Source organism: Dermacentor variabilis, chromosome 3 (genome assembly GCF_050947875.1).
Source record: "Dermacentor variabilis isolate Ectoservices chromosome 3, ASM5094787v1, whole genome shotgun sequence".
In the NCBI taxonomy this organism is placed as follows: domain Eukaryota; kingdom Metazoa; phylum Arthropoda; class Arachnida; order Ixodida; family Ixodidae; genus Dermacentor; species Dermacentor variabilis.
The window spans coordinates 184,454,068-184,479,141 of record NC_134570.1 but is presented as its reverse complement, the minus strand read 5'-3'; the positions used below and the strand labels follow the sequence as shown (position 1 = coordinate 184,479,141).

The 25,074-nt window shown below is 46.8% G+C and overlaps 1 protein-coding gene across 1 annotated transcript in view; it reads left to right on the top strand.

The window, feature by feature from the left end:
- Positions 1-744: 744 nt before the first annotated feature.
- Positions 745-25,074, top strand: part of LOC142574357 (uncharacterized) — a 96,444-nt gene continuing 72,114 nt past the window's right edge. The window contains exons 1-2 of the mRNA XM_075683462.1: positions 745-791; positions 18,767-18,835. Coding sequence (XP_075539577.1) covers positions 18,781-18,835 — 55 coding nt within the window. The 5' untranslated portion in view covers positions 745-791; positions 18,767-18,780. The remainder of the gene's footprint in view (positions 792-18,766; positions 18,836-25,074) is intronic.

Sequence of the window (25,074 nt, the reverse complement as noted above, 5' to 3'; positions counted from 1 at the left end):
CGCTTACGCACAAATTACGATCCTAAGCGATCAACCCGACCACCCTTCAGAACCCAGACTATGTTTGCGTATAACATATCCAGCGTGAGATATCAGATAAACAAACGGTTACTTCTGAGAGTTCTCCACATACTTTTGTCTTGTGGTTGCACAAAAATAACACACAAAGTAAATGTATAGATCAGGCCTGAGTCACCACTTAGGCGACGGGCGAGGTGTAGTTGGGAGCCTGACCTTCTAGTAAAATGTAATAGGAAGGTTAGAGTACACCTCCCCCTTTTCTCCTCTACCCAGAGTCTCAAATGATATTGAAATACGCCGATGCTAAAAGTGGATATGGCCCTCATGCGCACTACTTTCTTCACAGTTTAAGCCCAACATAGCTCTGTTATGAAAGCTTTGCTCTTGGCACACGGGTATGATTGCTATTGTACATTGTTCTGCATGCTACGTCCGATTTCAAGTGCGACTGCACTTCCGTTGAGGGAAACCACAGTTGCTATAGAAATTATTGTTGCGTACTGAAAATGTGCTTTTTAGTTCTTGAAAATTTTGGATGGAAGTAAGTGTTTGTCTTCAAGCAAAGCAACGCGGCACTGCTGTACCTTTGTGCATGCAAATGATTTATGGCTTAGAACAGCTTTCTGCTTCGGGGATCACATGTCAATGCGAATGAAAAACGAAAAAAAATGCTAAATCTGTACTGACCACCTGTGTGTTATTGCTCATTTTGATGCGCACCACTCGTGTATTGCTGCTACCCCACTGTGCAGTCGAGACTAAAGTCTTGGGTAAGGTTTATTTTCTTATTTATTCTTCTCTTAAACCTGCAGTGAAGTTAGTGGTAAGTCATGATCATTGCTGTCCTTTTTAAGTGTACATATTCTGTGTATGCATCAGAGTGACTTCTTGTCTGCTAACATATTAGTGAAAATATACAGACGGCGCGGAAAACTTGTACTTAGGCACGTGAACCACTGGAGAATGTAATGAGTACTTCAATTGACACCTCTACACATATCCACCCAATATATATTTTGAAATTGATGAGTTGTAGGAACAGTAAAAATAGCTCGCGAAACAAAATTGCTATAGTGGCTCAGCGGATATTGCGTTGCATATAAGCATGAGGTCGTCGGATGAATCCCAGGCCGATGTGGCCGCGTTATTTAGGGGCGAAGAGCGAAAATTGCCCGTGTGCAATGCGCTGGGTCCAAATTAATGAACCGCAAGTGCTCAAAACTTTTTTCCGTGGTCCCGCACTACAGCGTAACTCTTTATCAGATCGTAGTCTTGGGACGTAAAGCCCCACAATTGATCTGTTTACCGATGTAAAAAGTGCCACAGATTCCACGCATTGAAAATATATGGAGCGCGATGCATTTTGAAGGTAGCCTACTATACAGCATGATATGGTGCTCGAGAAAGCGTTATCAGGTGTACTAACACGTCTTTTCTAAATTTACGAAGTGTGTGTGTGGTCTGACAGCAGAAAGACGGTGACAATGACCATGACGACGATCGTATGACGGCGGCGTCATAACTTATAATGCGTCCGTTCGACGTGAATTTATACGGTATGCCAATTCCTGTGTTCTGCAATGTCATTTAACTGGCGTAGACGAGAGTTACACGCATTGTGACGTTGTGTGCGACTAAGTGTTATGCAGTCTTGCCTACTTATGTCTATGCATGACTCATGCATCATAAACTATATTTGGCGTGGCGTGAATTTTGGCTGGATTGCCTGTCGCATGCGTGTTGGCATCTCATCGACAACGTCTGTTGTTACTCACTCGCTCCCGGAGCGCTATGCCTGATAACGCCAGAAAATAAAACATCAAATTAGTAAAGCAGTCATTAAGCGGAAAAAGAAGTCATTTTCATACTGAATTTAATTTGGAAGGAGGAGATAAAACAATGGTTCAGCAACGAAAGATTGGTCGAAATGGGAACAACCTGTTTAGGAATATACAATTATTGAATATAAAGAATGCGTTTGTTTCACAATCTTCCTTTCCTATATTACTGCGTGTGTCGGACAACCCCTTGATATTGCTTGAGGTGAGTTTGCTTGTTAAATCAGAATCACTAGAATTGCATTTTGTTTACAAGCCAGAACAAGAAATAATCTGCGCATAAAATGTTTTTTTTTCCTCAAAAACCGTAGTCGTCAACAGCTTAACAAGACCTGATTCGTATCACATCCAGAATTTATGGATGGATGGATGGATGGATGGATGGATGGATGGATGGATGGATGGATGGATGGATGGATGGATGGATGGATGGATGGATGGATGTACGGGTGGACGGGCTGACGTGAGGACGGTTAGCTAGATGGATGCAATGATAGACGGGCGAATGAACGAATAGATGGATGGGCAGTTGCGCGGACTCATGTATTTTAGCTTTCCCATTGGTATCCCTGGACAACAGGGCCTTGAAAACGCTGTGGAGCATTAACAAACACGTAGGTAGACATCACGGTGCAAGAATATTATGGGAGGTGTGTGAACAGCGCCCGTCCCAGCATACTGGTTTTGCGTGCGCTTCAAGTAGTTTCGTAAGATTACGCGCTCGTGTTGGAGGCCATCGGCAAACGAGCACAGAGAAAGATTAAAGAACGAACGCGGAGAGGGCGAGGAAAGACCTGAGCGCAAAATGGCGGAGACGAATGAGAACGGCCCGTTATGTGACGCGTGCGGGAAGCTGGCGTCATGTGAACCCGCCCTACCGCTCGTTTCGTACTCGCGTAAGCTCGCGCTCGCGCAGCTTGCGCTTGGTTCGTTTGGTTGGTTTGGTCGTCGTTCGCGCTTGTTTCGATCGTCATGGTGAGAAAGAAACAGGGGAACAAGTCTGCAAAATTACTGAAACCGCAAGAAGCCGCTCTGCAATCTTGCTCAAGTGTTTTGATGTCCTTGTCTATTCTAGGCCATCACATGTAGCTGTGGGAAAACTCCATTGCGACGTCGCCTCTGTGTACGAACTGGATAAGAGCCGCGGCCTGTGGGTAAAGTGGGACTCGAATAACAGCTCGTGATCCCAGCGCGATGCAACCATGGTGACAGCTCAATTCCGTAGTTATTTTGCGAATAGCATTGAAATTGTCTTCTTTGAGTCCTTGAATGCTGCTTCCTGTGGAGCTTTGTACAGCTTGGATAACGTCAGGTCCTCTTGTGTTGCCGTTGCGACAATGTGGGCTGTTAGCGGAGGCGTTGGTAGCACTTCGAACATCACGCAGCTAACTTGAGGCGCGTCTTCAGCGGTTTCACCTAGGGGTGCATGCTTCCGGGGCAGTACACGGGCAGTAGATGATGAAAAAATAATAAGCAAGCTACAAACAGACAGTTAAAAACTTCGTAGAAGGCGTGCGGGTCACACACAACAGAAACTCTGACGCCACGCGTGAGAATGTCCACCACGTGGACATTTACAACACTCGCGAAATAAGAAAAAATACCCGACAGAAATGAAAAATACACGCGACATTAAACGGGGCAAACACTACACTAACAGAACATACAAAAATAAACGGGCGATGAATAATTAAATGAACGATAAAACGCGATTTAAAAAAGAGTTCGGCGGAAAGTTCTGGGATCAGCTTGCAACACGAGGCTTATCTGGGGCGCGCTCGCTCAGATCTCGATCTGAAGAAGCATCAGGCTGCTGGTACCTCGCTGCCGAAGATCTTGACGGCGAAGACTTCGGCCTGGGGGTGCCAGCTTGCCGATCACATCTTCAGCTGTCTTTCTCTGCACGACCACGCTGTTCCGTCTTCCAAGCCACTATGCTCGCTCGCAACCTCGTCCCTCGTCACGCTCTGACGACCCACTTGACCAACCGGTCCGGCGAGTACAGGAATAATGGGGAGCTTTCTTCACTACCGCCGTGTAAGCCGCGCTGCGGCTATGGCGGTAATGGCGTCCATGTCCAGATGGACGCTGGCATGCACTTGGTGACATGTTGTTAAGAGTGAGCGATGAAGTTTTCTTGCTCACTTTCAGCTGCTGGTACGCTTCGGTTAGGTCCAGGGTGCTGAAAATCATTGTCCCATTAGCATACTGAAGAGTTCCGCGGTGTTGAAAACTTCCAGCGGGCACGAGAACAATTTAGTCGCCAAGCTTACGGTGAACCGATAGTCCCCGCAAAGACGTAAGCTTCCGTTTTTCTTCCTTACTGAGGCCAGTGGTGTGGCCCAGTCTTAATGCTGCTTGGGCTCACTGGTGCCGTGTTGTTCCAGTTTGTAGAGCTGCCTTTTGGTAGGCTGGTTGTAGCGCAAACGGTGTAGGTTTGGTCTTCGGAAACTTCGGTGTGGCGTCAGGGTGATGTATGAGGTCAACAGGTGGCTCTATGTGTCCAGGAATTTCCCCTAAGGCCGCCTTGTACTTCTTCTGCAGCCGCACGACCGGCTCTTATCGTTTGAGCAAGCTTTCCTATGCTGCCTCGTTGACGTCGCTTATCGCGATATTCAGAGCGTCGAACCAGTTTCTACCAAGAGGCTGGATCCAGTGCCATTCAGAATCACCAGAGGCAAGTTTCCAATAACGCCGTTGTACCCAGTTTTTACATTGGCACTACCTAGAAGTGGCAGGTCTTGTCCTGACTATGTTCTCAGGTGCGTGTCGTCATCGAAAAGTGCTGGTGAGTTCTGTGTCTATAGGTTGCGGTATGTATCCCCGCTGAGCGTGCGTGCTGCTCCCGAATCGACTTCAAATTGCATCGGCTGGTCGTCGACACTAAGGTTGACCATGATCTTCGGTATCTTGCCGAGATTGTCGAAGTTATGTATATAGTACAGCGCTGTTGTCGCTGGTGGAGTGTGCGGAACTTGCGTTATTGTCTTAGGGGCGTTCACGTTTTTGTATCGCTGTGCTTTCACCTTGGCCTGTTTTTTTTATTCTTGATGCAGGCCTTCTCAATGTGGCCAAGCCTGTGACCGAAATTGTACGTAGCAGCTTGGTGCTTGCATGGCTGGGAGCTGTGCTGCCCATTGCAACGCCAGTAACGTTCTGGCTTAGAACTGTCTGCGCATGCCTGGTCGCGACGAACCTAGTGACTCGCCTGGTGAACCGGCTCGATGTTCTCGCTGGTGTCGGCCAGTGCTTTCTGCTCGAACAGCGATATCATAGGCCTTTGTGAAGTTCAGGTCACTCTGAGCAAAGATTATTTGTTGCAGGAGACCAACCTGTAGTCCGGACACCTATCGGTCACGCAACATAATGTCCAATGGAAGCATTGTTGCATTGACAGGTGATGCTGTTGACGCCGGCTGCTGTCCTGTAGCTGCTGGTGTAGTAAGCGTTGTGCGTAGCGCCCCGAAGTTGCAGTGGGCGGCCAGGGTAGGCGCTTACCGTCTCTCCCTCCAACTGGTCACCTCGATGGAAGCGAGCGCGGCTGAAAACATCGGGTGACCCCCGGTCGTATTGTTTCTGAAGTGCCGCAACAGTTTCGTTGTAGGCCCCTTCTTCTGGGCTGCTTGGCTGCACCAAAGCGCAGACGGTGTCGTACGTCTGCTCACCGCACAGCGTCACCACGTGTGCCATCTTCTTGTTGGTATCCGTGATGCTGCTACCTTGAAGTAAAACCTGAGGTGTCCAAACCGCCATGTCCACAATGCGCCAATAAACTCCGGTAGTTGGCCCGAACCATGAGTTGCCATTGCGTAGCACAGGTGCAGGTCAACGTTAGCTTGAAATGCACTGTCTCGGCGCCGCTGTTATGCCCGCGGTAGGCGCAATAAAAACGTTCTGAACATGGAACAGAGTTCATTTCAGAGGGCCTTGCGTGCAGCGTTGTCTGAAGTCATCTCTGGTTAATCTCTTGCTGACGTCTGTTTTTTGTGTCTCTCTGGGAGCCGCCCACGGGGAGAGACACAAGAGCCTCGGATAGGGTGCGCCGTTGGCGGCTCTGCGAAGGAAACAGGATCTCGTAGACGTAGCAGTCTCGAGGACATATCAGCTTTAGCGCTTGCACTGAGGCCACTGCCTCGAATGGTCAGACTACCGACATAGATGCCAAAAATTTCACATCTACATGGGTCAGCCGTTTATACTTTCCGTCAGGGACAACTACATATGGGGCCACTCAGTGGCATAGCTAGGTCGTCTGGCACCCGGGGCCCATAGGTCTTCTGTCACCTCCACCCCAGGGTGTAGTCTAGGAAGGCGAGGGTATCGACAATTCCCGGGTTTCTGCACCAGTACAGCTGCCTTGGATACCGCGCACGTCCCCCGGGTTGCCCTCTCCTTCGCTTCCTTTCCCAGTTATACACGCTGTTTCTTCTGCGCCAAATAACACAGGGTGCTGCACTGATACATTGTGATATGCGCCTGTGCACATCTTCTGTCAGAAAGTAAGGCTTGCCAGCCGATACAAATGCGGCAGCGTGGAAAATATGGCTCAAGACAACAGTAACAAAATTATCTTCATAAAGTTTTAATTACCAATTTTAGCGGTAATACTGCAATTGCAGAATCATGGCTATCTTGCCCAACAACAACTTCACAAAAACGTCGTACGTATTATGGCGCGCAGTATTTTGACTGTGGGCAGCCCTGAACGAAAACGAAAATTAAATTGTGTGTCAGTGACGCTGATCTCCCAACTTTATTAGAAAACGCCACATGCCTCCCTGCGGAGCTGGCGCAAATGCTATGACAATTACGAGTTCCCTTCATTCTTATCAATAAAGCCTTGTTTTTATTTGCTGCTAGGACAAACGTGATTGTCTGAGCTGCGGTACCACCTCAAGATTGGGAACAGGATAGGTCACGCTTCGCGTCGACTCTTGGCGTCACCATAAAAAAAAGGCCGCGATGAAGCCCGTGCGAGCAAAAGCTTGCACTAGTGTTGGTCTGCACTCGCAATGGCTGATTGAGGGATCAACGTGACTGGTTAACTATTTCACATTTCTTTCGCTGCTACCATAGTGGGCGCCGCCAGCAGTGCCAAAGTACTGTAGGCTGTAGCACCAAAAACAATTTTGTTTAAGTTTTTGTTGAGTTAATAACATGACTTTGAGTCCTCAATTCTCGAATTGAAGTGCTTCCTCTATAAGTACTAATTAAGGGGCTATTCAGGATATGGTTATTACTTATCTGCCATATTTTTCACGCTACCGAGTTCCTAGTAATCACAAAAGCACATAACTTCATACAATATCGGGAAATAGTCCTACAAAATTCACCTTTCTTTAATAAAATTCCGTGCAGCTCACACATACACTGTGCTTGTAACATGTAGTCACACAACAACAAAATGATAAAGAAACGGTTAGCTGGGACAAGGACAAAGATCGCTTATTCAACAGCGCGAAACTGATAAAAAAACTAGTACAACGATTCAAAATTATGGGGTTTTACGTGACAAAACCACTTTCTGATTATGAGGCACGCCGTAGTGGAGGACTCCGGAAATTTCGACCACCTGGGGTTCTTTAACGTGCACCTAATTCTAAGTACACGCGTGTTTTCGCATTTCGCCCCCATCGAAATGCGCCGCCGTGGCCGGGATTCGATCGCGCGACCTCGTGCTCAGCAGTCTGACACCATAGCCACTGAGCAACCACGGCGGGTCCCGCAGGAATTGTGCGCCTCATTTCACCTACAGTGGTGCCCTATTTGATCAGTCAAGGTGGACCAATCTGAGCTCGGTTATACCGCACGGATGGCACTCGGCTAGAGAACCTTCTATTTATGACCTGCACATGTGTGGCCATATATAATTGAGCATATATATCTTTTTTTCTTGAAGGAGGGTTCCCGTACAGTGATAAAATAAAGGAAAAAACATTTAAAAAATTGGGGGAAAAAGATACATAAGGAGTGATTTGAACTCGTGACCCTTGGATGTTGCCCGGAAAGATAGCTCAGTCGGTTGGTTCCTCAGGCCCCAGATTACTTTCAGGCGCTATAGCTCCTGCTCCGAGCCTCATACTTACGTGGAAAGGGACTGATGATGTCCGCGATAGTCGATTGCACACAACAAACTGCCTTAACATATTTAGACTTGAGGGAAAGCTTCGTTAACAACGATAGCACAGCAATCAGCACTCGAATATAATTATAACCCTAATAATAACTGTAAATATTCATCTCATCTATGGGATCTAATGCGCGCGCTGTTGCTTTGTCTCTGCGTGTAGCAGTTAAGAGGGCCACTTTAAAGGCGGAGAAGAAGGAAGGAACGGAAAGCAAAATTGCAGCGCTGTGGTTTTAAAGCGCACCCGTGGTAGAGAAACGAAAGGCGATATAAGCGTGCGTGGCCATGATACGCACAGGACAAACTGCCTTAAAAAAATTAGACTTGAGGGAAAGCTTCGTTAGCTAACGATAGCACAGCAATCAGCACTCGAATATAATTATAACCCTAATAATAATTGTAAATATTCATCTCATTTACGGGATCTAATGCACGCGCTGTTGCTTATCTCTGCGTGTAGTAGTTAAGAGGGCCAGTTTAAAGGCGGATAAGAAGGAAGGAAAGGAAAACAAAATTGCAGCGCCGTGGTTTTAAAGCGCACCCGTGGTAGAGAAACGAAAGGCGATATAAGCGTGCGTGGCCGTGATACGCACAGGACAAACTGCCTTAAAATATTAAGACTTGAGGGAAAGCTTCGTTAACAAACTATAACACAGCAATCAGCACTCGAATACGACGAGAGAAATTATTGAGACGTGGAAAACTCCCTTGAAATAAATATGGTTTGCGAGACAAATGCTTGTAAGTATTGAACCTCTTAAAAGATGAGGGGGAATAAGCGCTCACCGAGAGCGCATCGTCCGCGCGAGACCACCGCCAGACACCTTACTGAGACGGGGAGGACTCTACGGCCGGAAAAAAGCCTCCCTTCTCCACCGGCCAAGAGGGGAAAACGCGCTCTCCGATCGCTCAAGGTTGCGCGGACCTAGTATAACTCTAGCGTCTAGGAAAAGCTTAAACAGGTGGGAGGGCGGCACGCATAGCGTGGGAAGCTAGCCGCCAGAATAACTATCTCAGGGACTACTGCTGACGACGGCGAAATACCTTCGTGTAATTATCATAACCCTAATAGGACTATTTTCGAAAAAAAGAAAGGAAACGGCCCAGAGGGCTATACTATGAGAGCTATGACTGATATATATATATATATATATATATATATATATATATATATATATATATATATATATTCATCTCATCTATGGGATCGCATGCGTGCGCTGTTGCTTTGTCTCTGCGTGTAGTAGTTAAGAGAGCCAGTTTAAGGGCGGAGAAGAAGGAAGGAAAGGAAAGTCTCTGAAGAAAAGTTGCAGCGCCGTGGCATTAAAGCGCACCCGGGGTAGAGAAACGGAAGGCGATATAAGCGTGCGTGGCCATGATACGCACACGACAAACTGCCTTAAAATATTTAGACATGAGGGAAAGCTTCGTTAACAAACGATAGCACAGCAATCAGCACTCGAATATAATTATAACCCTAATAATAACTGTAAATATTCATCTCATCTATGGGATCTAATGCGCGCGCTGTTGCTTTGGCTCTGCGTGTAGTACTTAAGAGAGCCAGTTTAAAGTCGGACAAGGAAGGAAAGGAAAGCAAAATTGCAGCGCCGCGGTTTTAAAGCGCACCCGTGGTAGAGAAACGGAAGGCGATATAAGCGTGCGTGGCCATGATATGCACACAACAAACTGCCTTAACATATTTAGACTTGAGGGAAAGCTTCGTTAACAACGATAGCACAGCGATCAGCACTCGAATATAATTATAACCCTAATAATAATTGTAAATATTCATCTCATCTATGGGATCTAATGCGCGCGCTGTTGCTTTGTCTCTGCGTGTAGTAGTTAAGAGGGCCAGTTTTAAGGCGGAGAAGAAGGAAGGAAAGGAAAGCAAAATTGCAGCGCCGTGGTTTTAAAGCGCACCCGTGGTAGAGAAACGAAAGGCGATATAAGCGTGCGTGGCCATGATACGCACAGGACAAACTGCCTTAAAATATTTAGACTTGAGGGAAAGCTTCGTTAACAAACGATAGCACAGCAATCAGCACTCGAATATAATTATAACCCTAAAAATAATTGTAAATATCCATCTCATCTATTGGATCTAATGCGCGCGCTGTTGCTTTGGCTCTGAATGTTGTAGTTAAGAGGGCCAGTTTAAAGGCGGAGAAGAAGGAAGGAAAGGAAAGCAAAATTGCTGCGCCGTGGTTTTAAAGCGCACCCGTGGTAGAGAAACCAAAGGCGATATAAGCGTGCGTGGCCATGATACGCACAGGACAAAGTGCCTTAAAATATTTAGACTTGAGGGAAAGCTTCGTTAACAAACTATAACACGGCAATCAGCACTCGAATACGACGAGAGAAATTATTGAGACGTGGAAAACTCCCTTGAAATAAATATGGTTTGCGAGACAAATGCTTGTAAGTATTGAACCTCTTAAAAGATGAGGGGGAATAAGCGCTCACCGAGAGAGCATCGTCCGCGCGAGACCACCAGCAGGCACCATTAGTGGCATCATTAATGCACATGTACCTTATTACCTGACACATTTGGTCCACATGCGAAACGTCTGGTGTGCTATCGAACAAAATGGCAAAATATTTAGCCTCCTTGATTTCTTCACAATGTCGCTCTTCACATGTCTGCCCAAGAGTAGGATAAATTTATTCTGTGTCTCAAGCTACAAATATTAGGTCCCCCTTCCGCTGCAAGGGATGGCAGCCTTAACTTTTGTGAAAGGTTCCTTCAAAATTGTGCCGTAATTTGAAAGAAATTCCACCAGTTCAAGAAAATTGCCTTTGTTGTCCGACTCCATGTTTTCTCTGTGCCAATGGAGAGGAAGGTTCATTTTCCCCAGAAATAAGACTACGTCCAAAAGGCGGTGCAGGATGTCTCTCCAGCGTCTTTTCTCCGCCTCCTTCTGTCGTTGGAAGGCTGCTTCCAGTATGCGGTCATGCTTCAGATTGACGTCCATTGTCCTCCATCGCTCGTAGAAGGACATGTGCGACTCCGACGACTCGTGCTCCGTTACCCTAGGGTTCAACTTGCACCAGCAGCTGAACCTCGAGACGAAGCAGGCACCTGCAGCGTTTCCTTCTCCGAAGAGCTTTCAGCAGAAACAGTACATCGAATTTGCTGACTTTGAGTACACCATCCAGGTTCTGAGAACTGTCCTGCCATCTGCGGATGTCTTGTAGAACGAAGACTTTCAGTCAGTTACACCGGGCAATGGGCCGTCTTAATTTCTTATCGGCTCACTTTCTCTACGCACTAAACTTACTCTGACGTCATCTGGGATGGGTATGGGCCACATACCTATGTGAGAGTACATGTCATCTTTATGTACGTCTTTCGTCTTTCTGTAGTTCGTTAATGCGTGAGCTTTAGTGCCTTTAGATGACGTCACAGCGTCCTCGCCTTCTTGAAGTGAGCTGGGCTGCACGCATTGTGGCTCTTGTCTGACCATCTCCACTTGGCTGTCATCGAGAGTGCAGGTTGAGAAGCATCGGGCTGATGTACCGGGTCCACCCCAGTGTGCGTAAATATACTGGCTTCGAAATTTTGAGATGCGTCCTCTAGGTGCTGTGTTCCCGCACCTCTGCATATGTCTGATTCCAACGAATCAACCGGTCTGTCCACAAACAGTTCCTGCGCGTCAGGAGGCATAGATGCACTGGGTTGCAAGCAGTCTTCGTTTTTCTGCTCCCCTTCTTCGCTTGTACATATTCTCGCAGTAACCTCTTCGGCGTCATTTGTGGGCAGACGCAACGAAGTCCTCACATATTTGTGAATTGCCAGCCATGGCTTGAAGAGTGCTGGCTCGCTCGTTTTTGGTTTTCCTTTGATGAGCCCCACTGGGTCGGCACCTTTCCATTTTTATCCTTCCTTTTAACAAAAGAATAACAATAATTTATACCATTTATCTGTGACAGCCGTTCGGCAAACTCCATGAAAACCCCGCTTAAATAAAGAGGCAGGTCGGACATGCACAAAGCGCAGTATTAAGCCCCCAAGAGCTGGTAGTTCGCAATACTCACAAGGCGACTTCACTTCTCTAGAAGAAAGCAGTATCGCAGCTAGGCAACGACACACTATAGCTTGCTATAAATACGAAGCAACATTAGAAATAAATCGCCAAATGCACGTCCGGCTACCTTACCAAACAAATAAAGCACAACAAGCGATTAAATTAGGTTACAACAAAACTAAACACAATGATCGAGTATATACAAGATTGCTCTCTGCTGGCAAAGCTTATGAATATAAAGTTATCTGTAACCACCTAGCCAGTTCACATAGGTCAAGCGTATATTCACCCGGCACCGGAGGAAGTTCGTCGTCACCAAGGTTGTAGTCTTCTGTCGACGCTAATCCGCAGATGTTCGTTGACCGACGCCATTCATTTGCGCAGCACCAAACAGAAGCGCTTGGGATGTTGACGTGACGACGACCCGAAAACTTTAACGTGCGCTCTTAGGAGCGCAATGGGATGGAAATTCTACTCTACACGGAGATCGAAGGGTCTCGAGAATAAGTGCCTCAAACTAGTAAGAAAAGCGAGCGGGCGTGTCACAGAATCAGGCTGCGCTTGCGCAATTACCGCAGTGAATTGCTTCTTGCGCCTTCTGCGACGAAGAGGTCGTTGAACAAAAACAAAAACAAAAATCAGAAACTTTCGAGGGTACGAAGGAAAGCGTGAAACATGAAGACAGGTTTCGCAGTGGTTTCTAGGAGCGAGCGGGAGCGGGGAAGTAAAAGCGAGCCGACCATCGCGGCGCCCGCGACTACAGCCTGTCGAGTCATACGCCACCAAACTCTTCGGCCGCACCGAGTCTGAGGACGATCCAGAGAGTCCCATTCGCGACTTTTGACAGCCGCACATATGCAACGTCGCTCTCAACGAACCCTTCGCCGTAAACACGAGCGCCGAGCGCGCTCAACGTCTGACTGTATGTTTAGCGACGCCTGCTCCCAGCATGAACGCGCGGCACGAGCGCACCCCACATGAAGCGTTCCGCTAAGGCGAGTAGTTAAGCGACCATTTTGCGAATTAAATTTTTTAACCCGCACATTCGTGCAATTATTTAGTGGGGTGTCGATAGAGCTACAGCCGACAATTCTGCTGTTTAACGCATCGGGTACATGAGCTCGGGCTACTGGATGCCGAAGCATTCTTTGCCATTTGCCCCCAGTCAAGCCGGCGGAAAGAGGGGTGCTTCAGACGTATATGGCACCCGCCCTCCCCACTGGCCCCTTGCAACCGGGGCGCATGCACCCTACTCCTCCCCGTTGCTACGCCACTGGCGCTACTGCATCTAGCGCACAAAACAAGGACCGAGTGACAACCTATGAAGACGGGAGTTCCGACAGATTTATTTTCAGACGCTTCACACTCATATACAGGGTCGTGCATATTTCGCTGCATCTGTTCAACAACAACAACAACAACAAAAAGGTTTCGCGCTTTCCACTGCACAGTTCTTGCTCAAATTTTGCTGAAGGATCGAGCTTTTGTAGTCTGAGCCATTTAGCATAACACTTGTCACAGTTAATTGCCTGGTTTTAAGAAAAAAGTGCGAACTTGCCGTGGTTTATAGGAATGCGAACTGCTGCAGCGACGACGCTAGCATAGACTGGTGTCGCCATCTGCCGGCAGCAGCAGAAAGCAGCCGGAAAAGGAGGATGGCCGCATGTTCCAGGAGCGGGCAATAGCCTTTCACCAGGCACAGCCATCTTGTAGATCGTCATCGGGCTTTGACAACCGCACTGAGGTTTTACAAACACCGCATCATGAAGATATCGTGAGATCGCCATTTCTTGCTCCCAATATGCAGGCTTACGCGTTTTGTGTGCACTGAAATTTCTGGTTATTCTCTCCAACTCAGTCATGGCGACGTTCCCTGATGGTCAAGCGTTCTCACTCTCATTACACAACTTTCGCTATGGTCACTTGCAGCGTGTGGGCCGATAAAGGCCGTACGCAGCTTTAGAGGAACAGCTGCATGTCACCTTTCAAGAGCGCATGGCCATGTGTGCGCAAAAGTCGAGTGGGCCGGAGGGTTCGCTTGTGTGTTTTTTCACCTTGCGATTTCAGCTTTGCAGAGACACCCTGGGCAGCTTTGTTGCACATTGAGTTGCAGCACTTGATGGTTTCATAAGTGTGCCACAACTACTGCACGAGCATATTTCGTGGAATTGTCGTTCTTTACCATTGATTATTTGTAGTAAAACTAGCATAGCAGGCGTACTTATAGATAATGAGGCATTGCATTCGCTATTATTTGCTTGAGGTTACCAGAATGGATGAGGCCTAAATATTGCTGACTAAAGGCGACGTCCTCTCCTGCAAATGTATCTCAAATAATAGAAAAAGGCGGGATATGATCTCTAATTTATAATGGCATCGCAGTCAACAATAACGAAAATCGCAGTAATATTGAAATTGTAACAGACATAGTACTACAAATAAATGCGATAGAGAGAATAAACATATTTAATGGGTGAATGCAGCTTTTGAGAGGCGTCCTCATTCCAGAATTCCTTGAGCTCGGGCCGCGTCCTGGGCCCCCGCAATCATCCGCTGCTGATCCTCGAGGTCGGAGCCGCCAAGGCTCTCTCCCAAAGGGTTTGGAGGATTTAATAGTGCCGCTCTGCAGTGCCCTACTATGTACCTGACGGACCCTGGCTCTGCGCAGAAGTGGCATGGCAGAGAGAGTTGTGTAGGGGCTATGAGGCGATTTCTAGTCGGGTCGGGGAATGTATTAACCAGCAGAGCTCCGAGGAATCACTCCTGCTCTCTAGGTAGTGAATTGTGTGGGGGTGCATATGTTCTGCGGGTTAGCTTGTAGTGTTGTGTGATGTGTGGGTACGAGATTAAAGGGTACATGCACTCGAGTTCAGCTTCCCCGGCGTCGGCTCGGTGGGACAAATCTCGAGCCACGTGGTTGGCGACCTCGTTGCCAGGAATGCCGTGGTGAGCTGGCGCCTAGATGATCATGACTGATCTCGTTGGCGGCTTTTGATTGATGACCTATAGCGTAGTGGTATGAATTCTGCCGCTAGAAAAGTTGCGGCACGCCTTTGGGGAGTCGGTCCCTATGCCTTCAACCTCTGTTTGGGAAAGCACGAGGGCTATGGCCGCTTTCTCGGCTTGGAGGGGATTGTTTCGTGTGAGCGAACTGCTGCTCCTTTTGTTGACGACTAGGGTGGCTGTTGTGGCTGCGCGTCTGGGGTAAGACCCCGCGTCCATGTAGGCTGTAGAGGGTAAAGTCCCGTATCGCTTGTGTATGGCCAGGGCCCGGTCCTCCTTTCGCTCTGCGTCGTGCACTGGGTGCATGTTGCGAGGAAGAGGACGTACGGTGATGTTGCTCCGGATGGCATGAGGTATGCTCACAATCTGAGGCGGCGGATGACTAAGCGGGGCAGAGAGCCTCAGGCGTAAGAAGACGGACCTCCCCGCTTCCGTGACAACCAGCCTTGTTCGCTGACTGGATAAATGTGTCTCGATCAGCTCCTCGGCTATGTTGTGCACACCTAGTCGTAGCAGGCGTTCTGTGGACGCACTGATCGGCAGGCCCATCGCCTGCTTATATCCCTTTCTGATCATTCAATTGTTTCAGCTTGTCTGTAGGGTAAAGTTGTACATGAAAAATAAGTTTTATTTCACTGGTATCAGTAGTTAACAAAATACAGAGTGATCCAAATGGGAACAATGGCCTTAAGCGTGAACCGGTCAAGTGGTGGTTCACTTCATAGCTCTGTGTACAGCCTCCAGGCTGCAACGCGCAGTGTTACAAGCAGATTGCTCCGTAATGGCCAATACCACTTTCTACCATGCAGGCAAGCACGATAGTCGCTGGTGAACCTATCAAGTAGGTTGACACCACCCATGTGCTTGTTATTTTGTTCTATTATTCTCGGCTGGGGCACTGGAACTCGCTTTCGCTGCTCTTGGCTGTAGCGGATGGCTGTGACGTTTGGGTGAATTCCATCATAATTTTTGGCAACGCACACGCACTTATTGTCATTCCACTTGACATAAAGAACGTCGCCATCGCACATAAATTCAAGAGATCCTCTGCTTTGACTGGACAGTTCCATCGAATCCTGAAGTGAGCATTTCTTCAGCCTGACCTTTCTCACGGTTTCTGTTGCTCTGAATCAATGCTCTTTCAGCTCTTGGAGTGAAGCATGTGATGTAAAAATTTTTTCCATAAAAATAACATGGTTTGTTGGCACATCAACGCACTTGAGAGTGTTCAAAGCAACGCGTGCTCTAAGCGGTACATTCGTGCTTTCGGCGTTGGCTTTGCTGCAGTAGATATCAATGTTGAAGAGATACTCTGCTGAAGAGCAAAGGATGCATTCCTTGTAACCATAGGTTTTTCATTTATGAACATCTTACAGCGATGTGGACCAAAATGCGGCACCATGTGCTCGTCCACGCTGAGATTCTTCGAAAAAATTCCGAACTGCTGAAGGGAGCTATTTAAAAGCCTTAGTAGAGGCCTTATCTTCGCCGTCTTGTCACCCTTCTCAAGGTTTTCACTGTCAGACGCATGGATGTACCTCTTTATTAGCCGGAATTTCGCACGGCTCATTGCACTTGCCACAAACGAAACACAGGTCTTCAGCTTTCGACCAATAGAGGTCAGAGGGTGGCAGCTCGTGGCAACCAATCAAGAAGACAATGGCGCCAAACTGAAGTATGTCTTTTCCAGTTGTACTGACACTGTTGTCGTTTTGTTGCTTGACAAAATGACTGAATTCTTTGGTTATGAGGCCTATAATTTCCGTGCTCAGTAGGCGGGCCAAGAGATAAAATGGCTCCTCCTCCACAAGCTCGGCATGGGTAACTCACAGTGGCTGAAGCTCAGTCTCTACTATTGGGCCTGAATACTGAGCAGTTCGCCTCCAGACAGGGGAATCTTGAGATGCTTTTTTTTCGGTCTCGGGGGTGCTGCTTCCCGGAGAGCTCCTTCACATTCGTCGGCATCATCCGTATGGACTTCAACCTCCCTTGCAACATAATTCGGTAGAGCGCCTACAACGGCGATATCACTGTCGCCCTCCTCTTCATCCGTAAGCATATCGCCCGCATTTGGTGGGGGTAGCAGCACAATATCCGTTACTTCTACAGAATCGTCGGCGAGAACCATTTCCTCCGCTTCCTCCAGCACAAGGAAATTTTTCCGAGGCATCTGCATAAAGAAAGGCGCGTTGAAGCTTACACGCGCCCGCATTATGACTGCTCCCACTACCCCGCTTTGCGTCAACGTTCCCAAATGGGAACATGCAGACATTTGTCGTGATATTTGCGTTATCCATGCAAACAGCTTCTCTATTTCGCGTGTCCTAATACTAAACACATTCAAAAAGAAGGCAGAATAAACCATTCATACAAGGCTGTAAAAAAACTTATCTTTTTTCGCAGAAATGCTCCGTCCGGCGGACCGCCGTGTTTACGCAACTGTTACGAAGGTGTCACCGCATAACATAAAATACCAAACTAACTATGAATTTTCTTTGCTTCCAAACAAAACTTCGAGCATTTTTAAAGATGTTGTTAACAAATATTAGCACTTTCTTGTAAACTTTAGTAACTATGGCTTCGGAAGTTAGCCACATTATGTGTTCGCAAATGCAAACAATGGCGCCATATGGGTTAACCCATTTGCGCCGTACATTATACAAGATTGTACAAGCCTACCCTCCACGGTAAAGTAATATTGATGGTGGTGTAGAACAGTTTTATGAGGACGTTCAATTAGCAAAAGAAAGTTGCAAACTCAGTGTGCTGTCCTCGTGGGTGACTAGAGTGCGAAAGCGGCGGAACAGGCTGGCGAACACGGAAATAATATCATTGGACTATACTAAAACATTATAAATTATATGTTAGTGAAGTTCCGGCAAGCGAATCAAGTGCGAATAACGAAAAACTCAGTGCCCTCCCACTCTGTGAAGAAGGATGACCAGCGAAGCTCTCTGTATGGGCTCCTAATGGCAAACTGCACCTCCGCCGCGTGTCGGGCCGGCATTGCACTTTCTTCGGGATCGGCCCACGTATGGAGAGCGCCTAGCGCCTGCTTCACCTCCACTGCGGGTTGGGCAGGTATTGCACTGTGACCAGGATCGGCCCGCATATGGGAAGTTTTTTGCTTACCACGCCAACAACGACACGAAAATTTTCTTGGACGGTAGAGGTATATAGCTTCGCTGTAATACCTTCTTGTGAAAACCGAATAAAAGGAAGTTGATCGGGAGAATTTCAAGCAGGGGAAAAAAGCAATGAAACAGATTTCATACTCTGTGCGAACTCCAGCAATGTGCAGGATGTAGAAGTGTTGGCGCGGAGATCTAAATGGTGTGAATAAATTAAGAAATATGCGTGCACAGCGTGGCGTCAGGGCTGGCGCGAAACGAGGGTTATTGAAACATCTTGACGAGGCCTTTGTCCTGCAATGCACATAAATAGGCTGATCATGATGATGCATATTACTTTCTTTATCTTTAGTTTTACTTTTCACTGACTAGTTCAAAATTCTTGAGAACTGGAGCTTAATATATTTTTGTAAAGTGTGGCCAGATGCATCCATAAGTCTTGCGATGGCTTACCTAAGCAAACAGAAATAAGCTGAACACCAATTTCGGCCACCAATTTTAGGCAAGATGCGTTTGGGCAGTGCGGTCAGTAAAACAGGGAATTGGGGGAACGATTTAGAGCAATATTTTGTTTGTTTCTCTAACAGCAAATTTTCTTGTACTTCTATTTTACAGAAGCTGCTACCGAAATGCGGATTCTATTGTCCATCGGTGTCGTGATCCTATCAAGTATTCTCCACCATCGTAAGAAACATGCCATTATTTACCAATGTGTAAACAACGGTTATCGCGATGATATCACACCTTCAAAAAACGTTAGGATGTTACTATTATATCTTATGGATATGCTATATGCAAAACTAAAGTCATTGCGGTACCTTCCTCTGCGGCCTTTCCCAGAGCCTAGTTGAGAGGTGGTTCAACGCTGAAAGGCTCTATGGTTGTCTCAGTAGCTGCTTCTGCGACCTAAGAATTCTTCGGTGGCCATTCTTGTCCACCAGCAAATGGAGAGATGTTTTCACCCGGCTAGAAAGTGCGAAAAAATGAAGATGGCCATTTGTGCGCTTTAAAGCTAGCCGTGCAGAACCTCGAAACGGCACGATGCTTTAAAACGTAGTATACGAATGTTGCTGATAATGAAGTCAAGAAAACCGCAACAGAAGTAAAATGTTTCTTGTTTTATTTTGTTTTATGCATGAGTACTCGCTATTATACACGAGAGTCGCATTTCACATGAACTTTGTGATGCGAAAGCTTTCAATGGCCCATGCAATGAAAAAAGTCGGCGTATGTAGCAGGGAAAAGGCACCTAAATTACCATTGACATGTTAACAGGCAAAATGCAAATGAAAACAGAACCAAAGGCGACTCACTGGCGGAGGGAAAGAGACCCACAACCGACGCACGAGGAGCGGTGGGGGGATCCTGCGGTGCTTCACAAGTTCAGATACAACAACGCCACTCCCTCTGTCTTATTTCTTAGATTTTATGGACACTTACGTATAACTTAGCCCCGGAAGAATAGACAAAGATAGCCAAGTGGACTGGAGGAGCACTAACCGGCCTCACTGCAATAAATGTGATAATACGAGATTCCAGGAGCAAGAAAATCGCCAAATACACCCTAAGGCTGCTGTGCTAAAATAAAAAGAACTGAGGAGGACAATATTTAGTAACACTACTACGGAGATATTAGTAACGCAGAAATTGCGCAAATTAATTGCCCTCAATTTATCTGCAAAATTAATTATGAGAGTATAATATACTTGCAATAAGCTGTATGTTCTTAATTTAAGGAATGAAGATTGAAGCGGCGGACAAAACAACATTCTGCCGCTGGTAGCCGAAGCGCTCGCCCAAGCAGTTCATGAAAAAAAATCATGTGATGTATGACACAAATAATTGAACATTACGTCGACAAGGGATAATTAAGGCAGAAGGACGAGATTTAAAGCGACAGTCAGCGTAACTGAGGCACTGCCCGACGTGGAGCATCTACATCTAAGAATTTCAATACTAACACTTTCATTACTAACACTTTCATGAGACGCCAACAAACAGACACCAAGAACAACACAGCGGAAATTACTTCTATTACTAACTGAATTAAAGAAATGATAAATTATTGGCAATGAAAGTGGACAAAAGAAACAATTGGTTAGAACATCGCACGCGTAATGCAAAGACGTGGAATCGTTACCCACTTTCGGCAAGTAATTTTTTCATACACTTTCATTGCCATTAAGTACACGTAATTTCCCCTATGCTGTTTTTGGTGTCTTTTTTTTGTTGGCGTCTCATGAAACCAATAATAAAAATCTGGTCCCTTGGTTAACCCCCTTTCTTCTAGTTCTTACATAACGAGGTCTCGAATTCGGCAACATCGATGCCTTCAAGTAGCATGTGCGGGTTTACTGACCAGTTGCCTTCACCGAGAATTATCATGGTAGTCATGACGCCTGCGGCAGAAAGGATGTTTCACATCCGCCGCCAAGGTTTGTGAGTGCTGGCGGTGGCTAACACTCCGAAGGTTAGTTGTAGTGGTAACACATCAATACCAAAGAAATAGATGGGGAAACAGCGCCGCTGTAGCTCAATTACTTATAGCATAGCACGCGTAATGCGAGGACATGGGATCGTTCCACACCTGAGACAAGTTGTTTTTTCCTCCACTTTCATTGCCATTATTTATCATTTCTTTATTTCATTTAGTAGGTACAAGTAATTTTCCCTATGTTGTTCTTGGAGTCCTTCTTTGTTGGATGCTCATGAAACCATTAATAATAATCAGGTCCCTCGGTTAACTCCCTTTCTTCTCGTTCTAACACGAACACTTGTGCGTACCTTTGCCTTGTGTCCTTGTTTCAAAGCGAAAACCTCATTTGCTCTATGAAGCGAAAAATCCCGCGTACATCCGGCGTACAGCGCAACATGTAATGACAAGAAAACCCACGTGACCAAATGATGACGTCGCGTTCCAGGCGCTTGACCTGGTGCTGCTCGAACTGTGAAATCCCGCCGTGAAGTAAAGGGAACGAAGGTGAATTAAAGTGTACTAGCCTAGAAAAATGTGTAATAAGGTGGATTAAGGCAGAATATTGTTGCTTCAAATTAGAGCACGGTAAACTAAGCCAGGTTAAGGTCGGTACAAATTAGAGCAAAGTTGAGTAAGGTGGATTAAGGTGGAGTTTATTGCGACAGCCCTAATGCACACTCCAGGCGCATTTCTGTAGTAGTCATCGCCATGATGTTCCATATAAAGCCCAAGGGCAATCACATCGTTGCCGCGTGCCGTATCCTGCATGTGCGAGTGAAAACGGGCGACAGTGAACCGACGATGGCGGCTCAATCTCGCGCGCTCAAGGGAGGGGAGCGATCGCGGGAGGAGGCGTTGTATTCTGGTGGCTGCTGCGTATGACCTGCTATGGTGACCTGCTATGGTGCAGAGTGCATGCCGAGTGTTGACAAGGTCGTGTGCACTGTCTTCGCCACTTATTTTGCGTTAAAGCGAGATCCTCAATCTAGCGTTCGCACAGGGAGCTTTCGCTTTCCCCGAGATGTGTTTATGTTTGCTTGTGCGCGTGTGACGCCATGCTTGTTATTCTAGTTAGTAAGCGAATGTTTTCACGTTTATAGGGCCGATAAAACTACTATCGGTACTTTGTATAGCTGTCTACCAATTTACTATCGCCATCGCTGCTTCGCCTTTCGGACGAAACTTCTACTTCCTAATCTAAAGTAGATTAAAAGAGACTTAGAGAAGTCATCCGGCTTTTGCATTCAAATCACGTAAGGACACTTAGGTGACATTAGCACACGTAAGTAGTCTTAAGTGTCTTTGCCTAATGTGTTGTGCGCGCAGGAGAAATGTAATGAAACAATGACACATTATGGAACATGCCCATTAATTTAAAGTTCTGAAATGTTTCTTTTTCTGCATTCATAATATCGATCATACTGACTTCTTCTTTTCGCAACATTTAGCATAACATTTTCGGCTTTGATTTGAATTTTTTTCATAGAAGATATTTCGGCGGATAAAGATTCTTGCCAGCGTGAGGTGCACATACATCTCGCTACGAACTTACGAGCCTTCCGTATTTCTTGGTCAATAATTTTCTCCCTCACTAAGTTTTTGGGCCGAAATGTATTGGGTGACTGATGATTCTGCTCTTTGTCATTGTAGTACCATTCAATACACAGAAAAGATGCGAGACCATAAGACCTTCTGTCCGTGAAACAACTAAATTAGACCGCATTCAATGCCAACGCAAATGGATTTAGATATTATTTGAAAAAAGTATGCATGCACAAGGGTCCCAGCAAATCATACAGAATAAATGACACGTTCTTTGCAGCATAATTACGCAGAACCAAATAATTACACAGATCTTGCCCCGCGTTCGCAATAACTGCCTTGTCCAGTTCTCTAACAGCTGTGGACGTAGCGTGAAGAGTGTACTGTCCCTAGCGATACCTCCTTCTATCCTTCTGCGTAATTAATCTCCCCGCTTCCCATTTTCGTTGACGCGGCAATCGAACGACACGAGAATAAAGAAAGTAAACGTTGCTTTGGAAGTAGTGCAAGAGGGACATTTATTTAGTCAGCCTACTTGCGCAGGGACACATAAAGGGAAGCACCTGCGTTGCTGTTGCTGTTTTCGTTCTCTAGACATTTCGCATCCACGGAGCATTTTCAGCGAAGAACGTAATCCCTTCCACCGCAAAAAAATATCACTGTAGGTTTCTTTTTGTTTTTTTTATTTATTTCAAACTAATTTCTGTTTCCTTTTTGCAGTGCACGCAACAAAAGAAAGCGTTCTCCTATATTTCAATAATCTGAGGGCTTAACCTGCCAAAACGGCAATTCGAATAACAGGCATGCCGTAGTGGGGGACTCCAGATTAATTTGACCAGCTGAGTTTCTTTAACGGACACCCAACGCACAGTACACGGGCGTTTTTGCATTTCTTCTCCATGAAAATGCGGCCGTCGCGGCCGGGATCTTATCTCATGCCCTCAGGCTATAAGCGCTACGCAATCCTCTATAACTATGTTCCTTCATTTTCTGCTAAAACACTCATCACTTATTTTGCAACGCAATATTTGTGAAAATTGTGTTGAACACGAATTTCATATTCTGTTCCTCGCGGTTTCTATCTTATTTAGCGCTATAGCTGGAGTGGGAAAATTACACATTATTATATATTATACACATATTACACATATTATATAGTATACAATAAAAACACGCAAATACACAGAAAGATCAATGAATAAAAATACGCACTTTACATGTTAGCGAGGCACTTACGAGTGGTAGCTATAAAATATGTTAAAGATAGTGAACGAATGTTACCGGCCAAAAGTTTTATTGTACTTGCAAAAGGTATTTGGTGTGTTTGTACCAGCACAAATAGGCGCTATGTTTAAGGCGTGGGACCTACGGGCCCAACATGCGTTAGTAAATGTGATATAGTTACAAGCAGATAGACCAGAGGATGAGTTATTAATTGCCCATTTACACGTGGACTCTCTTTTTCGGGTGAGCCCTTTTCACCGTCTAACAAATTCTTTCGCGCCGCGCTGGGTGCGCCCGCATGTGTCGGAACTTTGTCGAATGTTATCGATGGTTCTGTTGTCACCAAAGATTGTGTAGTCTGATTGCATGCGACGCGAATTGTGTAGAGCCATTCTACTGGACACACGGGCACCGCTTAATATTCCGGAACCTTCGATGACTCGGGTAAAACGCCGACGCTCTTCACCGGCAGATCAGATATCCGACAATCGGCGATGGTGTTCGCTGCTATTGCCGTTCTTTGATTGTAGCGTGTGTATTTAGGGCAAAGGTTCGCCCCACAAAACGCTAGTTTCTTCATTCTCAGTTTTGCTCCTTTCTTCACCGTCACTACTACGTGAGGTGCTTTCATTCCGCTCGTGCGTTCATGTACCAAACGCCCCCGCAAAGCCGTCAGCCAAGCCCCAACCACGAAGACAACTCCAACGTCGCCAAGGGCCAACGATCTAGCCGCAGGCTGCAAGGGCTGCCCCCGGAGCATGAACTGTTACCTGATAAGACCAGGAAGTGCATGGCCACGACAGCAGCTACAATGACAGCCCCAGTGTCGCCAACACCCATCATGCTGCAGCAGCCCAGGCAGGCACCGACGTTCCGCGGTTCAACATTCGAGAAGCCGGAAAGCTGGCTTGAAACGTATGAGAGCGGTCGCTACATTTAACAGCTGCAACAGCGAGGACATGCTGCGACATGTCTTTTTCGCATTGGAAGGCGCCAGCAGCGCGTGGTTTCAATATAGAGAAGCAACCTTAACGACATGGGACCTGTTCCGAAAGGGCTTCCTGCAAACATTCACAAGCGCCGTACACGGACAGGGTGCTCAACCTCTACTAGGAGCCCGTGTGCAGCTGCCTAATGAGACCATCGCCATCGTTACGGAGATAAGTCATCTGTTCCACCACGCATACCCGGAAATGCCTGAGGAGAAGAAAGTCCGCCTATTCATGCGTGGTGTGAAGGAGGAACTTTTCTGAGGAATCATGGAAAGCCCACCGAAGACCGTCAAATGATTTCTTCGGGAGGCCACCAGCATCGAGAAGACACTAGAAATGCGGAAGAGGCAATTCAAAGGCCGCACGAACTCTACAAACTACGCCGGAGTTCAGTCACTGGGCACCGACGATCTGCACGGAGGCCATCAGAGCGGTCGTGCGGGAGGTGCTTCAGAAACTGTTCCCTTCATCCCGGTCTAAAGTGACTTCGATAGCCGATGTCGTACGCAGCAAGGTGCAACAATAACTCAGAGTACCTCAATCGCCGCAGCCTCTGCTGGAAACGGTGACATATGCCGCCGTAGCCTGCCGTCATGTTCCCCCTCCGTGCCTGCACCAGCCCGGTAACACCACAGCTCCGTTGTCCACCACCGCCACCACCAGCACGCCAACCATCGCCCTACGCAGCA